This window comes from Lepisma saccharinum, chromosome 1 (assembly GCF_977018435.1).
Source record: "Lepisma saccharinum chromosome 1, izLepSacc3.1, whole genome shotgun sequence".
NCBI lineage: Eukaryota > Metazoa > Arthropoda > Insecta > Zygentoma > Lepismatidae > Lepisma > Lepisma saccharinum.
In genome coordinates this window covers 146,231,149-146,256,420 of record NC_139229.1, presented here as the reverse complement: position 1 = coordinate 146,256,420, position 25,272 = coordinate 146,231,149, and the positions used below count along the sequence as shown (strand labels likewise).

Sequence of the window (25,272 nt, the reverse complement as noted above, 5' to 3'; positions counted from 1 at the left end):
TGTTAACCACTGCACAACAAATAGAAACAGAAAATGCTTGATAAGCAATTTGCTTCTCCATAACTCATGATTATATTCTATAACTATTATTCGCTGTATGACTAGGGATTGTATGTCTAGTCAACCTTGCCGCCTAACCAGCAGAAGCTTCTGCATTTGCAGATGGAGGCTAAATGAAGAAACATTACAGAAAGTCAGAAAGATATTCAAATTTTGAAACATATTACTTATAGAGCATGCAAACGGCTGTAATAAAAATTGCTACATACCTAGTTTTCTTCCTTAATTGAAATGTGGGTTATTCTTCATTATACATGAGACCAACCACCCTGGGAGTCGAACCCAGGATCTTGTGTGGTAGTCGGAGACACTTTTAGAACATCAATATGTTGTACATTTGGTCGATCAGTCGATCCTGATCCATTGTTTCCAGAGGAAGACAATCTGGCAGCTTCTCATTCGACATTTCACTCGCGATGTAGGAAAACAAGATCACAATACTTCGTGATTCTATCTTCTCCCGTTTGCAGAAGTCAACCACCACAAACCCTACTTCAAAGTATCTGACAGACATGAATTGTCCATGAACCGACCGCTTCCATGTTTCTCCGAATTTTCAGAAAGTGGCGTTTCCCTTCTTTGCAGGGCAGGTCATTAGCATGAGGGTTGAGTGCATGTGAGAACTGCCGCTATGTCATTCATTCCCACGCCGAAAAAGGGACAAGCAATAGAATTCTGTTCTTGGAATTTGAAACGCATGGGGATATCTTTTCTGAGCCATAAAATAATTAACCCAGAAAGTTCTAGCCACCCGCAGCTAAATCTTCCTGTTTGTGTTGTCTTTTTGGCACACATGGTGCCAGTGCAGGGCCAGATGAAGAGAAAGTGCATGTTTTTTTTTTTTGGCGGGGGGGGGGGGGGTTCTGGATCTGGTGTGCAGCAGGGAGGAAAAGTGTATTTTCAATAGGTCTCAGACTTCCCTGACCGGGGCGGACCTTAAAACCATTAACTGCATCCTCTGCCAATACATCGGTTTGTGTTCAACAAGCAAGAAACAGGGAAATAAGAAAGAAATGCCTTGCTTGGGTTTGTGCTACTGAAAATTGAAGAAGTGTTTCAAATTGCAAGCAAAATTTACTTAAGAATTATTTTGTAATATTTGTCATCAAACAAAGTAAAATTTCCAGCAAATACAGAACAGTTTCCTGGTGTCACGTGGACGTTTGCCGGGGCCAGTGCCCCCATGGCCCCCTAACGACGTCCCTGTTGATTTCTGAATAAAATGTGTTCAGGAGAAACTTAGGATTAGAAATTTCCACAATTAATACCATGTACTAAAAGACTACCTGTCATATGTATTTACTTCCATTTATCGTGTCTTTGTTTGTATTGTTTGCATGTTTAATGCACCACTCATATAGATCTATTACAATGTGTTAAATAGATTGTTTCTAGCCACTTTGCCGGTTAAGTATATATGCTAATGCCCTCAGTTTTTCTTGAAATGTGACAAATGTTACAAGTTTGTATTGCCTAGTGACTAACCAATACACTGATAATGCCTATATTGGCAGCAGACATTAATTTCACACAAATTAATGCCCAATCTACATGTAGTTTGCATACAGGACAAACATGGAACCTTATTAAGATGATAAATTATAAATTAAACTGCTGTTACCAGTTTTGACCAGGAATTTAAAAAGCTCATCTTCCATATCTTTTCCATGGAAATGCTCTATTCTACATTGAACACATTCACTACATGTTTGCATGTGAAGAATTATGTATCATGTTGCAGAAAACTTTGTGTGGTGTGGCATGCACGCCATATTTCACCTATGCTAACTTGTGGTACCATGGAAAAAATACTGCTGGATGTAAACTGGCATAGTGCTTCATTAAATTCATATTGGTTTGGTTAGATCTGGTTGCTTCAGTACTAGTTATTTTTCTTTCTTTTAAAAGTATAAAATGTTCCTTAGCATTCATGCACATGTACACTGTGTCTTTGGTTAGAGCAGTCGTAGGTTCAAGCACCAAGCCCCAGTGGGAGCTCCAAAATTTTGGTGTTATCCAACATCTTGAAAGTGACTGTAATGAGCCCGTACGTTGAAAGCCAGAAGACAGCAATGGTACTCGATGAACTGACCGTGAGTCAGTCATCCAACAAAAACCTGCTTGTCAATCCCTGACTCTCAGAGAGAAAAGCCACATGGTGTTCCTTGTCCAATCATCACCCATCCCAGTTTGCCAAAATAAATGCAGAAAAGTGGTGTTAAAAACAAATACTCTTTTAAGTTAACCAGCTAGGAGTTATGCTAACATGGCTTACACTTTGAGACCAGTATCCAGAATAAATGGTTTGTAGGTTAATTTCCCAGTTCCACTCAATCAAGAATACTTTGGTTCTATTCCAAATAACTTTATGGATTAAGGTACTATATAAGATTCAGATTTTTAATGTAGGCCATATTGTGCTATTAATTTTCAGTGTGGCAACTCCCATCCTGATTCCAGCCTCAAGGAACCAACAAGAAGATCTTCCAAAGAGCCTGGCAAACTCCTACATCATCCAAAGACCAAATCCCCTGATACCTCAAAATCTGTTTCTGTTCCTCGGCACAAGAAAGGAAGATACAAAATTGCACAGCGTGGAATGTCATTAAAAAGTTTAGGTCATACAGTTCAAGTATCAAAGTTTAAATATGGTAAAACACACAATAAATGTGTTCTCACTAAAGTTCAGCACAGTGCTAACCTGATGTCAAGCAGGTCCATGTCATTTTGTAGGCCAAGAAATATGTTTAACTCACGGAGAAAACCAATAAGTAGGAGTTTTCATTCAAAGAAACTGATTCCACGTGTACTAGAGACAAAGGTATCTCGGCATACAAAGAGTTTGCAACACTGGTCAGGTACATGCAAGAAAGAAGTAGGGTTGCCACTTGCAAATGTTAAGAGCAAACATGACTCTTTAGAGATTTTTGAAGAACCCTTTGAGGTATGGGATTCGGCTAATAAAACGTATATATTTGGTCATCTTGATTTAGAAAAACCATGTGTTCAGCTGCCGCAAGAATGCTCAGACCGAGTTAAGAACTTTAAACTGAGCAAACCTTTACCTGCAAGAAGAAAAAGACCTAGCTGTTGTACTGAATTCAGTACAGCTACATCTGAAAATGACCCAGAGAATGATGGACACAAAAAACGGAATAGAAAGATAGCCAATAGTAAACAGTATGGTTCTAATGAATTAAATGTATTAGATATGTTTCTATCAATTGAAAGATACTCCACTGCAAGAAAAATAGTACAACAATTGCTCAATGATATGAAGATAGGAGGCAACACATTGTCGGCAGATAGGGAATTAAAAGGCAAACACCCTGTTGCAGATGTAGTGTATGACGATGCTATACACATGGAGTATCATAGTCTATTAATTGCAGATACTGTGTTTCAAAAGCGGAGTTTATCAACTGAAGATACTTCAAATAAATTGCATGAAACTGTAGTTCCAGAGAAAAAAAGTAAAATGAAGATATATTCACAAAAGGCAAAACGGATACTTAGAGGATCACAAGGGGAGGACATAATAGGACAAGGTCCAAATCCTAATAAGAAGGGGAATAAAGTGAAGAAATACACTCGGAAAGCAAAACGGATACTTATGGGACCACAAGGGGATGAGGATATAGGCCAAGATCTTAATTCTAATAAGGAAGAAAGCAAAATGAAGAAATATTCACAAAAGGCAAAACGGATACTTAGAGGATCACAAGGGGAGGACACATCAGCAAAACAGGTACTTACTGGGTTGAAAGGGGAAGAAGAAATAGGTCAAGACCTTATTTCTAATAAGGAGGAGAGTAAAATTAAGAAATATTCACAAAAGGCAAAACGAATACTTGTTGGACCACAAGCTGAGGGGGAAAGGAATCAAGACCAAAATTCCAATGAGGAAAGTAAGATGAAGATTTACTCGAAAAAAGTAAGAAGGATACTTAGAGGATCAGAAGGGGAAGAGAAAATAGGTGAAGACCCTCATTCTAAAAAGGATGAGGATCTGGATAAAGAATCAAGAAACAAGGCTCCTGCACAACCAAATGCTGTGGCTGATGCTAAGAGATCACTTCCACCATCAAGTAGATTAAGATATACCAAGTCTAAAGATATTGTAACAAATACTGCAAAGGACAAAGTTGTAAGTAATGTAAAATATGTTCCCAGTGTTGGTCCTCGTTCATTAGGGAAATCAGCAAAATATAGGAAGAAATTACCATATGGGAAACAAGATGATGAAATCAAATCTGTTGAAGAGAAGAAAGCATTTGGGGAAGGTTCCTTATCAGAGCCATTCCTACCAGCATCTTTGAAAAAGCCAAGGGCATCCTATCAACAGAAAACTAAAAGAATCGAAGCTTACACTGATGCTTTCATGAAATATAAAAGCAAAACTCAATCAAAAAACAAGGACAGGAGTCATAATTTAAAGATTGATGAAATACGACACAAACTTGCAAGAAGTGCTCAAGATAGATATACAGATGCAAAGAACAAACACAGCAGGTCATACAAGATAGAAAAACAACCAGAGAAAATGAAGCAGATTCCATCAGACTATAGAAATGTGGAAAGTGCTTTGCATGAACTCCATGAACGGAAACAAACCAACAAGGCACGGAATGCACAGGTGTCAATCAAACCAGTATTCGAGTCAAAAGTATATGTAAATGATTATTCAATCATGTCTAAACTTTCAGAAAAAGGCATTGAAAACAATGTTGATAACACTAAAGATCCTGAAGAAGAAACTGAGGTACTAATATTGAAGTCTGGGACAAGAGGTAGTGATGATCCTGGTGGGAAGCCAGCTGTGCCGGCATCTTCAATGAAGGCTACTGATAAGATTGTGACAAATAGTTCTAATCGAGCTGGAACATCAAACACAACCAGCAAACAAAAGGATGCAAACACAAAAGAAATTACCGTCAGTCCTAGTAAGGAATTGAATACCTCAAAGTACAACAAAGTTCCTATCAGATCAGTTCATAAAATGCCTACCAGGAAGGAATATCCAGTTAACAATGAGACGAATTCAATAAAAAGCCACGAATACAAGGCAAATGCTAGAAACCTCACTTTGAAAAAAAGCACTGGGAAGCACAAATTACAAACCGTTCAGTCCAACTTAGAAGCAATCTATCTGCGTTCAATGGCAAGGGAAACGGCAGCAAATCTAAACAGAATAATTCTTAATGAGAGGGCACATAGAATAAGTCATAGAACAACTCTCAACAAACACTCTTCCACAAAACTGAAAACACGATCTGTTGGAAGAGGTTATTTCATGCGTCCGGCTTTGAAACCTTCACATAATCCTCCAAAACAGACACGTTCGGTTACTCACGCAGTTGCTAAACCTGCTGCTATGTGGCAAACTATGAGATCCTCAGCTGGGCGTTCCTTGAGACCAGCTAAAACAAAAGTTGCTGACGAAACTGCCAGTGCCAGAAAATCAACCCCCAAAATCTCTACCTCAAAAGTAAGTACTTTGGGATTCTCTTCAAAATCAACCAGTGCAAGCCCTGAATCCCTCTTTAGATATATATATTCTGTAACAAGATCTGAACTGGGGAGATTTAACCTGGACAATTGTATTGAAAGTCGTGCCAGAAAGGAAAAACCAGTAGATCACAAAAGTAGAACTGTCAAATTCAGTTCAGAGCTGCAAACTTCTACTACTAAAAATCATGAAACAATGGAAGACTTGTATCAAAGGGTAACAAAAAAAGGAAACCATAAAGCAAACTATAAAATACATGGATCGATAAAGGGGGTAAATCAGACTGTTACAGAAAAGGAAAGCAATGAAACAAGTACTGAAAAGCAGGAGAGAATAAACGAAGACTCAAATCAAATCATGACAGCCAAAGAGACTTATAAAGTGAATACTAAAAAGCTCGGAACAATGAAGAAAGAATCGAATGAAACCGTTACAGACATAGAACATGAAAAGCATGAAGCATTGAAGAGAGACTCAAAACAAAATGTCACAGACAAAAGAAGTCATGAGTCAAATATAGCTAAGAAAGCAAGATCTGATGGAGACATGACAATCAAAGGAAGCCGCACAAAGATAATATCAACTAGCCCTAACAGAATAGCATCAGGTAACACAGCTTCTTCTAAAGCAGGAGACCGTGCAGGCCCTAATAGAAAATTGTCCAATCTGAGTTCTAGTTCAAAAGAAGCTGACATGATAATGGGTACAAAGCATACAGATGGAAGCCAGCATATAAGATCAATCTGTGCCAGTGCAAACGTACATTTGAACAAATCACAACCTAAATTTAATCCAAGTATGGCCACTGTAGATGAGCATCCATGCATAGAAGCCCAAGTTCTTCATAGTGGGAAGAAATTAGATGTAATTTCCGATGAGACAGAAGCAGATATACATGGTGTGCAACACACTAATCATGATTTTTCTAGAAGAGCCACCCTGCAAGTTGGAGCTTTGGCATTCTCTGCCGCAGCCCTTCTTGAGCCTGAAATACAAGCAAAATCATCTGTTGACAGTGTTAGTTGTGTATATGCTGATGGCTCAAGCATAGAGAAAAGTTTAATGGCAACTATGGCTACTCTGGTTGAACATAAAACTATAGTAAGTACATAAGTAGCTGGAAGAGATCATAATTATCCATGCTTTAGAAGAAAATTTGGAGTAATAGTGATAGTAGCATGGACCTGTTAAGTATATTTTTAAAGTTGGTTTTGGAATAAGCTTGGTTTCTAGTTGTGTATCGGACAGATTGCAGGAAATAGAATTGTAATGTTGAATGGTGGCATAAATATTGTAGTAATTATGTACCTATGAGTTGATCACAGCTTAGTATCTATGTAGAATCGAAGTAAAACCTTTGCCACTTAATGTGGATAATCTTACAAATTGTACCTTTATCTCAAGCAAACATCCTGAACAAATATAATGTGGAATGAATTCTGACAACCAGATGCATAAAATTGTGTCAAATAGTAAGATGCATGTGCATGGTGGGTTTGCATATCCATTCATGCAAAGTCTTCATGTAGTGAACTTTGACTTTCCGTTTGAGCCTCAGTTTTGGACAATTACCATTGAGAAGCAATGCTAACTTTTTTGATAACAAAGCTGTCTCAAAACTGTGTTTTTCCCCTTGTTCTTGGTCTACCCAAACTGTGCCTTCTGGAGACAAGTGTTTTTTTCCTTTTTTCCACCTCCATCAGCCTGTTAAAATATTATTCGCAGTGTGTATGTTGGATTATTTTGCAAGTTCCACATTGGATAGTTGTCTGAAAATATTTTTTTTAGAAAACTGTCTTCCAATTTTTTGATGCACCCAGTAATGTCTTTTTCTTACTCAACGTGCACGTCAATCCCCTCTGTGGCCAAGCAGGTTAGTTGCATTATTATATTTCACTGCGAAGGTCTGTCTTTCTTTTGTCTTGGGACAAGTGGTATTTGTGTTGAAGATGCAATAAGCACAGGAGATTTTTTTAAAAAAAATCTCATACAAGCCATTTCTCTTACTTCAGGAATGAATGCTGATGCACTGTGATTGGGCAAGGTGTATGGCATGAAAATAATACTAGTGCTTAAAATAAGTGCAATCTTTTGATGTTCTTATTCTTTTTATTTTAGGCTGATTTAGAAGAAACTGGAAGAGTGCTAAGCATTGGTGATGGTATTGCTCGAGTGTACGGCCTTAAAAATATTCAGGCTGAGGAGATGGTTGAATTTTCATCTGGTTTGAAGGTAATAGTTGCCTATAATTAAGTAAAGGAAAACATTTTGCAAATGTTGTTACAGGTTTTTTTTTTTTACATTATTCAGAGAACATTTTTTTTCTACTATATGCTAAGCATATTATGCTGTGTACCTGAACAATACTTATTGAACTGTGTAAATTTTAGCAATAATACCAAGAGATTAATACATTGATCTTTCGTTGTCACCAGATACCAATTTTTGAGTCTCATCCCTAGAGAATTACATATAATTAGTATTATTTGAAGTAAGCAGTCCTATACTCGTTGTGCTAGTGATCTATAGTTTGATGTGGATTCTCCGCTGCTTCATTGCTTTCTGCAGAAACACAGTAGTGTTTCATTGCATGTAATACATTGGAACCTCGATTTAAGTTTTTCAGGGGACCAAGCTGACAAAACTTAAAAAACAGGAAAATGTAAAATCGAGGAAAGTTTTACAGCATTTTGCTATGTTGGGACCATGAAAATTGAATGTATAATGCAGGAAAATCTAAAACAGAGTAACGTAAAATGAGGGTTCCACTGTACCTTTACATACTCCTTCAAGAAAGGTACGAAGAGAAAGAACATTTCTCTTAAGGTCGTCAATAAAATCAGTCTGGAAGGGTTTAGAAGTTATTAAGTGCTACTTCACTCTCTTTGTCGGTAACTGAAACATTTGCTGAAAACATTGAAGTATGTGTGTAATTTTGTGTTTGAATCGTGTGATACAGTAATGCAATTTCATCACCAACAGTGCAGGGATAACAGGTACCACTCATTGAAGCAAAATTACCACATTGCATCCTTTTCAATTATGAAATCTTGTACTGCTTTATTTTAATTATTAATGTATTTCACTGTGCGAACTGGCTACAGTACTTCATGAATGCTATTTCTGCAGGGTATGGCCCTTAACCTTGAGCCTGACAATGTTGGTGTTGTAGTATTTGGTAATGACAAGCTCATTAAGGAAGGAGACATTGTAAAGAGGACAGGAGCCATTGTAGACGTCCCTGTTGGAATAGAGCTGCTTGGTCGTGTTGTGGATGCCTTGGGAAACCCAATCGATGGAAAGGGTGCTATTGGTTCAGCAACTAGGTGAGTCATGATCACTGCATTATATTATAATTGTTACTCATTACTTGGTCAGTGATGTGTGTACGCACATGCACATGTGTAAACACTTCTAGTGTGTGTTACTTATACTTCTGGCACACTGATGTGAATTGAGTGTTGTTCATTGTGTGATCATGTGAATTGAGTGTTGTTCATTGTGTGATCTTACCACTGAAGGTTCTTGTCAAGAAGGGTGTCCTTTTGTTAAGTTGCAACTGTCCTTTTTATTTAATGACAGGTGCAATCTGTTCAGGATGCCAGTGGTTATATCCTTTTATTAGTATTATTATTTCTGTATTCTCTATATATTATAATGTTCAACTGGTTTGTTTTTCATCTGCTGAAGTAACTTATAAAGTATGCAATTGTAACAAGAAAAATTACAAAGTAGTGTGATATTATTTATCCATTGAGGAAATTTGGAAATTAGAAACTTATATGTAGTTTAATTGCCAGTACTGATAGAGTATTCATTAATGGACACCATCAATAATTTGTTGGTATTGTTTTCTTGAAGGACAAAGAGTAAATAAGTTGAATAACTTCAATTATGAGAGTGGACCTCCCACCATTATATTCACAGGTTAGGCAATTTCCTACTTTACAAGTCCCTGCAACAACAACAAATAATTATCTTGTGTTATTATGTGTTAATGATATTGTAAATGTAATTTTCATCAGTGTAATAACAAGATGATCTGTTGTTCCAGAGCTCGAGTAGGTGTTAAGGCTCCAGGCATTATTCCTCGTATCTCAGTGAAGGAACCTATGCAGACAGGTATCAAAGCTGTGGACTCTCTTGTACCTATTGGAAGAGGACAGCGAGAACTTATCATCGGTGACAGACAGACAGGGTGAGCATTAGATGTCGGAATAGCAGCTTTTTAACTTAGGAAATTGGTGTTCAACCGTGTAGACTCTGTATACAAGAAATGCGGTGTTTGACTTCAGAAGATTCAACAAACACAGTGGAACCCCAATTTTACATTACCCAGTTTTACATTTTCCTGCATTATACATTCAATCTTGATGGTCCCAACATAGCAAAATTTTCCTCGATTTGACATTTTGCCATATTCTAAGTTCTTTCAACTTGGTCCCTGAAAAACGTAAAATCGAGGTTCCATTGTACCTGTCTGTTGCTTTAAACGTTCAACACATACCACATGACCCAGACTGCTCCAGTGTGCAAACGGTGCAGACACCAAATACACTACAGGGTGGGAAATAACCTTTTGCTAGGGGTCCACAGTAAAAAGTAACAATAATTAAGAAATTATGGTAATACGAAATGTTTACTACGACAATTGTGGTTACAAAAACAAAATTAAAAGTGAGTATGTCCACCGTTTGCTTCTCTCACAGCACGAAGACGATGAGGGTAGGAGCTCAGAAGATTCGCAAACAGTCCGTATTCCATTCCATGTCACGGAGGACTTGTTCCAGATGTGCAAGGAGTGTTGGCCGGGAATAGCGGTCCGGTCCGCGTTCCACTATCATCAAGGACTCAACTGCATCCTTCAGAATAGCCCCAAAGTGCTCCGCTGGATTCAGGTCCGGTGATGCACCCGGCCATTCAGAACTGCTGAAGAAGTCAATGCCACTTCGCCGAAGAAGGTCTTGGTTTTAGCATTTGACTTGAAGCAAGGTGCTTTGTCGTGAACTAACTTTTAATTTTGTTTTTGTAACCACAATTGTCGTAGTAAACATTTGGTATTACCATATTTCTTAATAGTTGTTACTTTTTCCTGCAGACCCCTAGCAAAAGGTTATTTCCCACCCTGTACATGACATCAAATTAGTAGACAACTCAGTGTTTCACTTTTGTAAGCAACTACACACGTGAGTGCAAGGAGAGTGAAAGTGCACTAGACTACTAGACCATTGTAGCGACATGACAGGTCATTGGTATATTCTCAAGTGCTGTGCAACACGGGTCACTTGTTACTTCAGCATCCTCCTGACACACACGTCAATAATAATTTTTAAAAAATCTGTGTGTGTGTGTGGGGGGGGTGGGGGGGGGGTGCGTGCGTGCGCGCGCGCGCCTAAAACAAATATGTCTGACAAAAGTTGAGAAGAGACTTTATAGAAACAACAAAGAAAAGGGAAAAGTATTCATGTTTTTCTAATCTTAATTCCGCTGTTGAACTTTTGGAGTTAATGGAGTTGGAGAAATGTATTCTTAGCAAAAGGGAAAAAATATGTCTTTTGTGCATGACCATAGTGAAGAAAGTATGATATGCAGCAGTGTTGGAATATTGAATATACAGAGAAAGCCATGTGAAAGAGGTTAATTTTTACTACGAATATTGCATTCAAAATCTGATGAATTATTTGGTTGCAAGTGCCCTTCTCACTGCTTGGTAAATTTGCTGTTGTCAAATTTGCTTTCATGTCTGTGGCCATGAAGCAATCTCCAAATGTTTCGACATTTTTTTAGATGGCCTGTGTATTAGTAGTTTTCTAATGGTGCATAAGCAGTGTCAACAAATTACTTTCAAGGTAAAAATGTTCGTCAGTAATAAGAAACCTAAACTCTATAGGTTTCATGATTAAACTGCTTGTAGAAATCATTGTGCATCAGTGTGAAACAATAGGAGGTCAGAGTATATGCAGAATAGTATAGGTACACAGACTTGAATAACGTTGTCTGGAAAACGGCACTGTGTTCTGGGCGCTCTGTCTGGTTCCACTCGAATATGATACCACTGGAGGTGCTGGTGTCTGTACAGCTGCATGGCATTCGTCTGCTTATAATGGAAGTAAATGGAGTTTTCGCTGCAGCATCTGATTCTTTTACATGAAGCATTTCTATGAATGTGATAATTGCTATGATATTTGGTACAGTGGTTGCGAAGATATTAACAAACATTCTAGACAGTCGACCATGTTCTGTTATAGTCATACTTTCGTTAATAATACGGGAGAAAAAATATGCGTGGAATGCTCTTGGTAACTAAATTTTTGTGTATGAATTAGGTTCATTATTATGATCATCATAATTTCTTTCCAAGATATACACACTGAAGCATTTGTATTTTGGATATTTACTGTCTCTCTTCTTCCATTTTAAAGTAATCGCGGCGATAATGATGATTGCATGAAACTACAAGGGGAAACCCACGAAACTTGCTTGGTGCCATCAACATGAGTGTAAGGAAAAATTAAAACCAATGGGACAAACGACACGGATGTTCATACTGATGTGACTAGTGACACAGACACTTCCAGACTGTAAAATAGCATTTATTGCACCTGAGGGTCCAAACAGCAAATGACACGTTCATATAGCATATTTGCATGCTACTTGTTACTTCGGTCAGAAAGCTCCTTAAAGGAAGGGTGCTCAAGACTGAAGAGACTTGCTACAGGGGGAGTTCCCAACTAAGTGACAAGCGACATGGTGCCTTCAGTCTATTAGCAAGCGTTTGCTGCTAATTGTGCAAACAACAGATCTAGGGGGGACAATAAGCCAAACATGTTGTCGCTTGTGTGTTGCTCAAAATGGGCTATTTCCTCAATAGCTTGAAACGTGTTGCCGTGGTTTGTTATTTGCACATGCATGATACAATGAGTGTCTTGCTTTAGGGAGATTGTGCACAAAATCTACAAGCGGTGCACGACACTTATCGTTTGAGGAAATGCACCAACCGAACGATGGCCTGTGCTGCCAGTCATACTGCTACGTGAAATGTTGCCCTTGATTGGCTCGTTTCCAAGCGACATGTGTTGCTTCGGTATGAAAGTTGCCTTGGATCGAAGGACCCGTATCGCTTTGGTGTGAAATCCCTGTGTAGTTTGTCGCGTATCGCTTTGGTCTAAAATCTCCTTGAGGAAACTGCAGTCGGAGCTTGTCCGTACAGTTCGAAAGGCTGCATTGGTTGATTACCAACTGCTCGCTTCCAAGCGGCGACACTTGTGGTTTGTCGGCTCTGTATGAAATATCTCTCAGGATACTATTTATATTCTAATAACATAGAAAAATAAACTCTAGTACACATTCCAACACCTGAAGTCCAGAATCACATTGTAATGTTTCTTCTTGTGTTACGCATGCTATTTATTTATTAATTTTATTTTACTTTTCTTTCCAAATTAATGCCATTTCGTGACTGCAAATCACTGTACAGATATAACTGTTTCCATCAATTCACGTACCACCTTTCAAGACAACAAATCTACACAGTATATTCCAAAAACTAACTAAGCTGCATTACTTTCATAAGAAAATTAGCAGCCGTACTGATTGCACTGCCTTCTATGTTGTCATCCATGTCGGGAACCAGTTTCTTGGGTTATTTTCCACACTACATTATTCAAGGTGCTGTAGTATAGGTCACAATTTGTTGATAAACATTCATGAAATGTTGTTTACAAAAATGTGTAACGTTCTAGAGTAAACAAATATGAGAAGTGATTGGATGTTGAATTTGATCAGACATATATGAAAGCTTTTAAATGGTTGGTGTGTGTATGAATTAGTTTATAAAATTGCCAACTAATTTTTCTTTTTGTGTGAAAGAACGTCTGAATTTGGAGTGTTTGCTTTTAATAGAATATTGCACTTTTTCAGGTGATCATTTAATATGCAGCAATATAATTTATTCTTCTTTCACCTTTAGCAAAACTGCCCTTGCTATAGATACAATCATCAACCAGAAGAGATTCAATGATGCAGAAGATGAAAAGAAGAAGCTGTACTGTATATATGTTGCTATTGGACAGAAGAGATCCACTGTTGCCCAGATTGTGAAAAGATTGACAGACACTGGTAATTTCATAAAATCATTCCTCATAATCCAGTAATGTTTGCATACCTTCGAAGAACTTGTTTACAACTGATTGTTCAACTGTTATTTCTGAATTAGATATGTCAAAGAACTTGCTAATTCCATGTAGATTTTTTTTCATATTGTTTTAGATTTTAAAATAAGCAGATGATTGAAACAAGTTTGTTATTTTTTGTCTTGAAGCCATGTGATGCTGACTCTAACATGGTCAAAATGTCCTTCAAAAATAATGTAATGCACCAGGTGTTCTTAGTGGAGGTGTTCTATTGTGTTGGAACAAGTTGTTTCAATCTTTGATACACCTGCTTTGTCTTAACAACCTACCATTCTACTCTATTTGCAGGTGCTATGAATTACACGATCATTGTGTCAGCCACTGCATCTGATGCTGCTCCTCTACAGTATTTGTCTCCCTATTCAGGCTGTGCCATGGGAGAGTTCTTCCGAGACAACGGAAAGCATGCTCTCATTATTTATGATGATTTGTCTAAGCAGGCTGTTGCTTACAGACAGGTAAGGGACTTTGCTTTTAGGATGTAGTTTTTAGGTAGGCCTATAATTTGTGATACTCCAAGTTGGTAGCAATGAAATGCAGCAAGGAGCTCGTGGAATAGTAGTAAATAAATAGTCATGCTATTATTGCTAATGAATATGTTGCAGGGATGGACTAATTAAAAGAAAACTTGAATATGTAACCAGGTGACCAATGGGCCTTTAAAAAAATTCCTATTCAGAAATATACTTTGCAAAACCAGAATGCGTGAAAATATCTGTATATTCATTAGAAAAACAACGAAATCGCAGAATTCTACACTATTCAAGGTTATTTATAGAAATATAGGATCAGTGTAAAGTTGTCAGTATTTTTATCAATACAGCACTATTTGATATTGCCACTATCAGCCAATACTGATAGATATTGATCAATCTTTCCCATTTGTTTTATGTTGTACTGACAGTAAACACATCAAAAGCTTCATTGTAAGGCCTTAAAGAACAAAATAGTATTGAAATTGCAAGAATAATTGACCATTTCAAGCATCCTAACAAGATATAGTGCAGAGGAACAAATATTAGTATGTGTATTGGCAAAAAGGGAAGCAATCAATTGTGTTGGAATATATAACATATTCAATTCAGTCATGACTTGTAGAGAATTATCCCCCTGAGCAATTTTTAACTTTTCTAAGGATTTTTTTTAGATTTTAAAGTAAATATTTTCAAATTTATCTTTTAATTGTCTAGAAGTTTAAGATATAATTTCAGGCAGTGCTAAGAGACAAAATTTCTTAGTCTTTTTTTTTTTCATAAATATTGCAGATGTCTCTCCTGTTGCGTCGACCTCCTGGACGAGAGGCCTACCCAGGAGATGTATTCTACCTGCACTCTAGGCTTCTGGAGAGAGCAGCTAAAATGAACGACACTCACGGAGGTGGCTCCCTCACAGCCCTGCCTGTGATTGAAACTCAGGTAAGTTATTACAGTCAAACCCCGATTTTACGTTTTTCAGGGGCCCGTAAATAACAAATGTAAAATCCAGGAAAGCATGGGGGAGGGGTGAAACTAAAGTGTCAGTAAGAAAGGATACACAATCTACTTTTTAGGAGGTATATTGTGTCAAAAATTATTTAACGATGGGGAATAAGTATGATATTGAATGTCTAAGGACAAAATCAAGACGTGCTGTGAAAATCAATAACGGATTAACGAGATCCACTTTCGAAGGTAGGATCGGTGGATGACTGCTTCTAACTGCCGCCTATTAGGTTCAGTTTATGCATCTGATCCTGTGAGATCTGTTTACTCTGTAAACTGGTAATTAGTTGCTATTTTTAGAAGTCCCTGGTAATTAAGGGGGGCATCCTTTATAGCTGGGTGCAAAGCATCTTTATATACTGTAATCAAAGTGTCCTCAAGACGTGCAGAATGGTTCAGATTCCACTTTGAGTTGCATATGTATCCAGTCTGGATCGGCCCAACAGCATGAAGTGAACAAAACAAGCTTTGTCAAACTTATGCATTTCAGATGTCACAATAAATTGTCAGTGAAAAAGGGGAATGGGGTTACGTATACTTTTTATAATAGTCGGCCCTCACTTTGCAATCTTTTCCTGCCTTTGACGTTTCTTTTTTTTTTTTTTTTTAGAAATACTGATGACCCCAGTCACCCCCTTTGGGCACACCACTGATTGTTATTTACAGTCATGTTAATTGACGATTTATTATTGGATTAGTAAGTCTTGCAGAGGGCAAACACCCCTTCCGTAAATAACATTTTTTTTTTTTGTCTTCCCGTCAACGTTTAATATTGCGTGATTTATTTTCAGCACGTGAATGCTTCTGAAGAAAAGCGATGATTATATTATTCTTTAGCATCATGTGCATTTCCTTCCTGCATTGCTGTTTGTGTTCAAGACAAGATGTATATCAGAAGGCAGAACACGAAGAAAAAAAATAACTTGTTTTTCTAACTCCTCGTTTTGTGTCATACTCAAGTTTCCTAATCGTCAAAACAAAACAACCTTCGAAGAGGAGAATCAAAACAATGCAGTTTTCTTCCCTTTAGAGTGGATGAGTCATACCTCTGACGGAACATTTGGTGCCGGTTGCCAGCTGCCCGTTGCTCGCAGACACCCCTCCCAAGGGTTTGTATTGGAAGGGAGGGGAAGGGGGAGACCCGACAAACAGGTGGTGGGTGTGCTTATTCTCGGCCAAGTTGCAGGAAGGAAGGAGGAGGGAGGGGAGAAGGATCACTGCTTGAAGCTCTCCCATGTTGTCATGTCAAAGCTTCAGACATATGAGCAAGATATCTGATGCGGGGGCATTAAAGAATGATAAAGCGGCTTAATCTTTCAATTACTGCATACCTCTTTACAGTGCCGGAGTAATGAGCTCATGTGGGGGAATATGGGTGTCTTTTATTTTTCACTTGCAGTACGCTATGTTCGTTGAATGTGCGTATTCAGGTTGAAGAGCAACTGCGTAATTTTAGACGCCAGAGGAAAGTCTCTTCGCCTTTGTTAATTGGTTAGGATGTCTCGTGTAAGGGTGCTCACTTCCACACGAGCAAGAAAATCGAGGTAGAAATACTTGGCAGTTTTCAGTAATTACAAGACTATACTGATTTGGGATGGAGGATATCTGAAATTTGATATCACGATATATCGTCACAGACGATACGATACTATATTTTTCCATATCGCGATATCGGTGATATATATCACCAAATATCGTGACGATATATCGCTAAAACATCGTGACTATATATCACCAACACAATATATATTGCCAACAGTATATATCACCAAACATTGTGACAATATATTGCAGACACGATATATATCGCTAAAATATTGTGACTATATATTGCCAACATGATATATATCGCTAAAATATCATGACGATATATCACCTACACTATATATCGCCAAAATATCGTGACATTATATCGTCTAGTTGATATTGCCTGGGTGATATTTTTTCAATATCGCGATATATCATCTCGATGATATATCGCCCAACACTACTGGTGATGATACCATTGGGGGTATGAGAAAGAAAATGCACCCCCCCCCCTCTCCCTTGGAAATGAGAAAAAGGTGAAGGCGAAGTTTCCCATGCACTTTGCACTATATATATATATATATATATATATATATATATATATATATATATATATATATATATATATATAAATAAATCAAAGAAGGTAAAAGGAAACACTCACCGGACAGTAGAAAAATTCAAAATTTTCGCTAATTTCATAGCATCATCGGTGTGAGGAGAAATAGACGGAACCGGTTCAACTTCCAGTTCCGTCTATTTCTCCTCACACCGATGATGCTATGAAATTAGCGAAAATTTTGAATTTTTCTACTGTCCGGTGAGTGTTTCCTTTTACCTTCTTTGATTTTTACTTAGCCCTTTTGGCCCTCCTTGCTTTTATCCATTATATATATATATATATATATATATATATATATATATATATATATATATATATATATATATAAATCAAAGAAGGTAAAAGGAAACACTCACCAGACAGTAGAAAAATTCAAAATTTTCTGATTTGCTGATTTTTTCTACTGTCCGGTGAGTGTTTCCTTTTACCTTCTTTGATTTTTACTTAGCCCTCTTGGCCCTCCTTGCTTTTATGGATGGGGATATGGGAGATGGTGTGATCAGCACCACACTTGGCCAGCCCCTTGCTCTTTGGCCCAAATATGCATTTTAATGACATTTAGATGTGCATTAAATGTGGCTGCTCTCAGAAAATATTGCCACACCCCTAGTTTATTCACTCAATTTTCATGGCCCCATCACTTTACAACATACGAATCATGCAATATGCATAGAGAAAACATTCTCTGCCTCACGTAGAAGAATCATTTATCCCAACCTTGTTCTCCGCTCGCCCCCACACAATTGATTTGACACAAATATTTTTCTGTCGGTGAGTAAAAGAACACCCTATCTGCCCATAGAAAAAATGATCACTTTAGCTTGTGCGTTTTCAGTTCATTGTGATAACCAGATGATATAGCGTTCGTGGAAGAACTTAGGGTTAAAAATAATCTAACTAAATCCAATCATATTTCTTTAGGAAATCTAAACGAATTTCCATTGAAGAAAGAGTGCAGTTGTTATCCGGTATGGCAAATTCTTATTTTTTTCCATTTTCAATGTTACAAACAAGAAGAAAAGTTTTTACAAAACAAGTCTCCCCTCTTTTTTTTCGTTCCCGTCAACTAGGAAGGATTCAGTAAATGTGTGGGCAAAGAAGCGAATGCTGATAGTCTCTCGTTGTCAATTTTCCACTTGCATTTCTGTAGAGGAGAAGGGCGAACAAAGACACCTCAGTCACACATTGTGTCCAACTCTAGGGAAGGCAGCATTTAGAAAGAATCGGTTTGACAACAGTGCGCTTGTTGTCAACCTGCGACAGAAGGATCTTCACAGGGAATTCAAGAAGTGCCGTTTTCCCTTCCTGTTCCTCAAGGGAGGTATGACAATTGCAAGTTGTACCCCCCCACCTTCCAGCCTTCCACTGACCATGCCTCTTCGCTCCCTCCTCTCGCACAAAAGCCTAACATCTGGAAGTTCAAGGTTGCATCATGAATGAAAAAGCTACAAAAGCAAGGAATAGGAGGGAGATGTCACGTAGTCAACAGAACAGGTTTCTGTCAAATTTTAAGACATCGCCCCGGCTCAGAAAACGGGAGTTAGAGCGAACTAAAATCGAAGTGAACGTCCTATTATTTAACATGGTATTTTGCCGGGGCCTGACTGGATGAACGTATTAAGCGGGAAAACTTATAATGCGGGAACGTAATATCGGGGTTTCACTGTACAGTGTGACACCACAGTGTTTCTGTACCATTAGATTGGGACCAGTTGATGAGCCTAAATGGGAAACTTAATACTGTGATAACTACTTACATGTGTTGTTTAGGAGGGAAATGTTTATTTTGTGTAATAAGTGTAGTTTTAAAATCAAATTTATGGCTTTATTCACCATTTTAACACTGAAATTTCATTTTATACACTGCTTTGATCCCGAAATGTGCCCAGTTTTTGTATCGAAATTTTGCTTTACTTATTTCAGGCTGGTGATGTGTCTGCCTATATTCCAACAAATGTGATCTCCATCACAGATGGGCAGATCTTCTTGGAGACGGAGTTGTTCTACAAGGGTATTCGACCAGCCATTAACGTGGGTCTGTCTGTGTCACGTGTAGGGTCTGCTGCTCAGACCAAAGCCATGAAACAGGTAAGATATCATGACAGGGATCTGTTGTAATAGTGTACTAAATTTAGAATTTCACTACATTTATACTTGGAGTTTTTAAGAAAATATTTGGCCTTTAAAGATATAGAAAAGTAAAGCTAGATTAGGACTGAGCTAATACCCATACTGATGACTTACTCATTGCGTAACTTTGGGTCTAACTGTGGAGATCAGTCGAACAGTTTTATTCCCATAAATGTATGATCCAGGACTATTTTGCTAAATAAATGTTACAAGTCTTAACATTTCTGAAATCATAAAAAGTACTCTTTATAGTTTTCCTTTCAAGAGGTTAACAAGAATACTTTTGTAAATTTTAATAAACCTGAAAATGTTGGGGGGGGGGGGACAGGTGCCCCCTCCACCTATAACTGTGCTCTCTTATTGATGCCTAAAAATTGTAACAATTAAAAGTTCAAAATATTGATTAATATTGGTGTGAAAATATTCCACTCCGTCCCAATTATATATACAAATTTATTAAGAGTTTTGCTTTAAAATATTCCAAAATGGCATAGAATATTAAAATATATCTTATCGCAAAATCCATTTTTTCACTCAATATGGGTTTGGATTTTGACAGCACATAGATCACATATAATGATTTAATTGAGTTTCTTGCTATTTGTTAAAACAAGCTTTCTGATGAAAAAGAAACTAAAACAAATAATGGTGCCATGAGATTGATAGATTCCTTCCTTTTTGTGTGTGGGGCATCACAAATGATCAGAATAGTCCCTGTAATTATCCTTCACTTGTGTGAATTGTATAGTTTCTTGCGCAATCATCTCATATCATTTCATGTGAAAATAAATTCATTTTTCTCAACATATGTGTTTTTAATCATGCATGTGTTTTGATTAGGTTGCAGGTTCCATGAAGCTGGAGTTGGCCCAGTACCGTGAGGTGGCTGCTTTTGCCCAGTTTGGCTCTGACTTGGATGCTTCAACCCAACAGCTCCTCAACCGAGGTGTCAGGTTGACAGAATTGCTGAAGCAGGGACAATATGGTAAGTTGTTGCTTTATAACCTTTAGCAGCAGAAGCCTCACGCGTGTGTATTCTCGTTGAAGCCGGAGCCTTTTTAAGCATGTACTTTTCAAACTTGCTGCAAAGTACACAAAAAACAAAATCGTAGCTGGAGAACTAATTGCTGTAGAGATATGAAATTGTTTTGTTTTCATTTTTAAAGGCAGGGCTTTTAGTAGACGTAAAATTTATACATTGTGGTACCCAATAGTTAGTGTTATAGGAAGAAGAAGAAGAAGAAAATTGAAATTATAAAAAAAATTGCATAGGGCACAGACACCTCTCTGCTGCCAACCCCCCCCCCCCCCCCCCCCCGGCTTTCAGTCATTGACCGAAGTAATGAAAAAATGTTTAATGAAGTAGTGATACATTCCTACAACCATGCAATTGTTGAAATCACTCATTTTTCTTGGCTAAAAAAAATAATAACATTGTATAAAGCAGCAGTTTCGCCCCTATGGATACTGGATGGATGAAATTTCTGAGAAAAAGACCACTGTGCTGCAACTTTGAAGAAAAAAACTGGAATTACGTTGTTTGGAATTTTTTCGTAATAACTGAAAATTTCAAACTTTGTGCCTTTGCCCCTGGTTCCTTTCTGGACCCTTAATTGTCATACATTGCTTAAAATGTTGCTTTTTACTCATTCTTACATGTACGTTAATTTTTTCACACTCTCACTGGTTGAGAAGTTATCTTCAATTTATCCCATAGTAAAAAAAAAAGGAAACTAAGCACTTTTTCAAATGGCACTTGTTAATAATAGTAACAATGGATATATTGTATTTTAATTTGAATATGTAATTCCTTTAGAGGTATACTATGAGCAAAAAAGACAGAACTGAAATATCATGTATAGTTTTCAAGAAATTGCATGTTAATTCTGCCACATCGTTCGGACAAATTTCAGACATCAGGCCTTTGTCCCTGCAAGTGCAATTTTATTAGAGGCAGGCATATTTAGTTTTTGACAAAAATACGAAATGTGAAATAACACATTGTAATGTTAATTTTTCATGTTTGTGAAAGGTGTGAGGTGCATTTTCCCACCCTGTTTTGTCACGAAATAATGCGAAATGAGCTGCAAAATGCGAAATAGACTCTTAAACACGAAATTTAGAGTTTATTTACAGACGCGACACTTTCTGAAGTCAGAATTATCCTGAGAGTTATGCAATTCATGTAAAAGTGGTTAATTCTGCTATAAATATTTGAGAAGCAAAAATGGACCCCTTTATATAGGAATAAACAATATTCTGGTAACGAAATAAATGTGCTATGAGAAGGGATACATTTATTTTGTGTAGTAAGTGCAGGTTTTAAATCAAATTTGCGATTATATTCACATTTTTAAAACCAAAATATCATTTTATATACCACTTTTTCATCGATATAACAGCGAAATTTTGCTTTTTTATTTTCGAAAAATATGTGGCTCTAGCAATTATAGACTCTGGAACAGTATCACCAATATCGATGATTCCATTCAAACCTATTTTCCGATACTGATACTATTGGCTCAACTTTAACAGATGATTTTTTTTTTCTTCTTCCATAAGTCATATACATTAGTTCACTCTCCCTTCTAAGATATAATGGAACAGTGCTACTGAAGTATATTTATCAGGTGTTTCATACTTAATCATGCTTAAAACAAACAAATCATTATGTATCGTTACATACTAATTTTATTTACTTCTTGTAGTTCCCATGGCCATTGAAGAACAGGTGGCTGTCATTTACTGTGGTGTAAGAGGATACCTGGACAAGTTGGACCCATCTAAGATCACAGCCTTCGAAAAAGCTTTCTTGCAGCATATTAAGTAAGTACAGTTATCATTATCCAGTATACTGGTATGGTTTAACTAGTTGGTGAAGTGTACTCAGCAAAAGTTGATAATGTAGGAAAAATTGATAATGGCAATAAAAACAAGTATTCTTGTTGCTTAGTAATGTTGGGTGTTGCTGCTATTTTTCAGCGTGAAGACTCATTGTGGCATTGAAATAGAGTTAAAAAATAATGAAGAATTATCTTTGTTCAGAAAGTGAGCCACAGTGGTTGAGTCAATAGTGTCCCTGATTGTTATACATGAAACCCAGGCTTGATTTCCAGTGTGGTTAATCTGAGTTGAGAATTTTTCGGCTATCATCCTTGCATAAGTGGTTCTGTGGCTGTTGAAAGGGATTGCATTTCCAGGAGGTACACAAGTATCAGTTTCTTCCACAAACGTACCCACTGGCAAACTGCATTCTTGCAAGCTAATGAGACTAGCACTTGGATCTGCAGTCGTGTGAGAGGTTCAGAACACAAGTGACGTAACTCCACTTTTTCATGGAAATGGATTTCCATGTATAACTTAGAACTGTGACGTATCAACATTTCAGTGCTAGAAGTAAGTATTTCCCAAGTTTCAAATTCTTGCTCACAGAGGCACCCCTATGTTTTTGCTCAAACAGTTAAACATATACTAAGTTATCAAAGTATGCCTTTTCTTGAATAGAGTTACACCACTTGTGCTCTGAACCCCTCTTATATTTCTCTTAGGGTGAAGTGTTCTCTTATGTGTACTGTACTGACTGACAGTATACACACTCAGCTTTTATCAAAGACATAGTAGTTCTAGCTTTTTGATGTGATTAACCATGCTCTTGATACAGATCCCACTTTAAACTGTAGGTCCAGTCCCGATTAGCCTTACTGTGCATAAAGTAGACTTAAAAATACCAGATCAATTAATCAAATTGGTCCTTATAGTCAAGAGGCCTGGGCACAAATAGGGAATTTAATAATCAAATCATGAATTAATGCATACGTATGTAATATTTAGAACATCAAAATAGTAGTGTGTATTGAAATGGTTTCCACTGACCGGGAAATCCTGATTGGTAAAATTTTGTGTAAAAATGTCATGTAGATTATTTATTTTGAATAATATTTTGATAAGCTTGTTTATCTTGATTAGCAAGTGCAGTTTAACAGGAAACTATTTTTGGCATATCTGCATTCTAAGAGTGTTCTGGAAATTTATTTTTAAACTGACTGGAAAAGTGCAAAACCTGAAAGTGTATGCAATAGTATGTACTGTTTGTTCTTCACCTTACCGTCCTTTTGTATGTTGACCATTCCATCAAACTTTTCAATTTTGCTCAGCCATGAATGCTTTAACCTGGTGGTACAAACATGTGATTTCACATCAGACTGCTTCAGTTCAACCTCAGTTCTTACCCACCTTCCATAAGAATGAACATCCAGTACTTGTTTTTTTGTACCACTGCAACCTATTTTTAAAATTGTTTTTTGTGTATGTGTAGGGCAAGCCAGCAGTCTCTGTTGGCAACCATTGCCAAAGAAGGTGCAATCTCTGAAGATACAGATGCCAAGTTGAAGCAACTAGTTACAGGTTTCATTTCCACGTTCCAAGGTTAAGAACCTAAATTAATCAGTGTACAAAAGGTAGTGTTTGCAGAGGATGGAGCAAGTAAAGAAACAAACTCTATTGCGGCAAAAATTTAGTGGTTAAAATTGTGAATGTGAATATGTTGAAGTAAATCAGTGCTTGTTGAATCCATCATATGCATTTGAACATTTCTGAATGACTTTGGAATTATGTATGTATTATCACTGTCTTTGTTATCACGCGAAAACTGGATGTAGAGATGTTGGATATTGAATTAAATAGTTTACAACTTAACTACTTTGTTTTTGTCTCGATATAGTGATTTCCCACTAAGATACCTAAAGACAGGCTCATATCATACTATAAATACAAATGTCAGTTTGTAGTATTTGTAAGTTGATTGTTGATGATTGTCAATATATAAGAAACAAGCATACTGTCTGTTGAGGTACCACAATTTTTTATTAGTTGTGTATGAGGCCTGCCGTTTTCCTTCCTATTGTAAAATAGCAGTCAGTTGCACCACTGACATGTATGTATCCCTTCTGTAAAAATCAAAGCAAATATATACATATATGTAGAAAAGTTATAGTTCAATTATCTGAAATTTTTATTTCCAGAAGCAAAAGAATGCTCACTTTTATCTTCTACACGGTGAAATTACTTTCATATACAGGGCATTTCATAAATTATTTTTTTTCCTTCCTCATGCCATAGTTCACGTGCCCACCACTACTTGGAGCTAGTTTAGTGCATTTGTGATAAATTGTTTTGCATGTAATGAAGTCTGCAATCAGCATGCAACTTGCATTTTGTTTACAAAGAATCCTCCACACATAGTTGTGTAGTTGCATGTGCAGATGATTTCGTTGGGCTACATCAGTCGGTAACGCGTCTGACTACCATGCTAAAGGTCCCGGGTTCGATCCCCGGCCGGTTCAAATCCGGGAACTTTTCTAACGGTGGAAGCGGCCCCAGCGCACACCCAGCGTCGAATAACATGGGTACCTGGGGGAAACCCTGGGGGGTAAAGGCGGTCAGGGGCGTGATGCTGATCACATCACCCCCACTCACGACCGGATCAAGAAAGTGTGGGGCATTACACCCACACCCCCTATACGCCTTCATGGCGTGGTGCTATGCACAGGGGAACACTTTACTTTACTTTTTACATATAAAATTTATGCGAATATATTCCAAGTCTTCTTCTGAGGTAATAGACAGGCTACCAGTTGATTTCTGCTTACGCAAGCAATCTGTTTCACTAAACTATTTATACCACACACAAATTGAATTGTCATTAGGTGTGCAAAATTTCAAATGAAATGCACATTGGACGGTGATTGCAAA

General features: G+C 37.4%; 1 protein-coding gene across 1 annotated transcript in view; it reads left to right on the top strand.

Annotated features, from left to right (window-relative positions):
* blw (ATP synthase subunit alpha blw, mitochondrial) overlaps positions 1-24,216 on the top strand; it is a 32,272-nt gene extending 8,056 nt beyond the window's left edge. Inside the window, exons 3-12 of the mRNA XM_083139955.1 lie at positions 7,688-7,801; positions 8,699-8,895; positions 9,624-9,767; positions 13,539-13,687; positions 14,050-14,219; positions 15,027-15,176; positions 19,315-19,479; positions 20,362-20,506; positions 22,230-22,347; positions 23,837-24,216. Coding sequence (XP_082996081.1) covers positions 7,688-7,801; positions 8,699-8,895; positions 9,624-9,767; positions 13,539-13,687; positions 14,050-14,219; positions 15,027-15,176; positions 19,315-19,479; positions 20,362-20,506; positions 22,230-22,347; positions 23,837-23,951 — 1,467 coding nt within the window. The 3' untranslated portion in view covers positions 23,952-24,216. The remainder of the gene's footprint in view (positions 1-7,687; positions 7,802-8,698; positions 8,896-9,623; positions 9,768-13,538; positions 13,688-14,049; positions 14,220-15,026; positions 15,177-19,314; positions 19,480-20,361; positions 20,507-22,229; positions 22,348-23,836) is intronic.
* Positions 24,217-25,272: the final 1,056 nt, after the last annotated feature.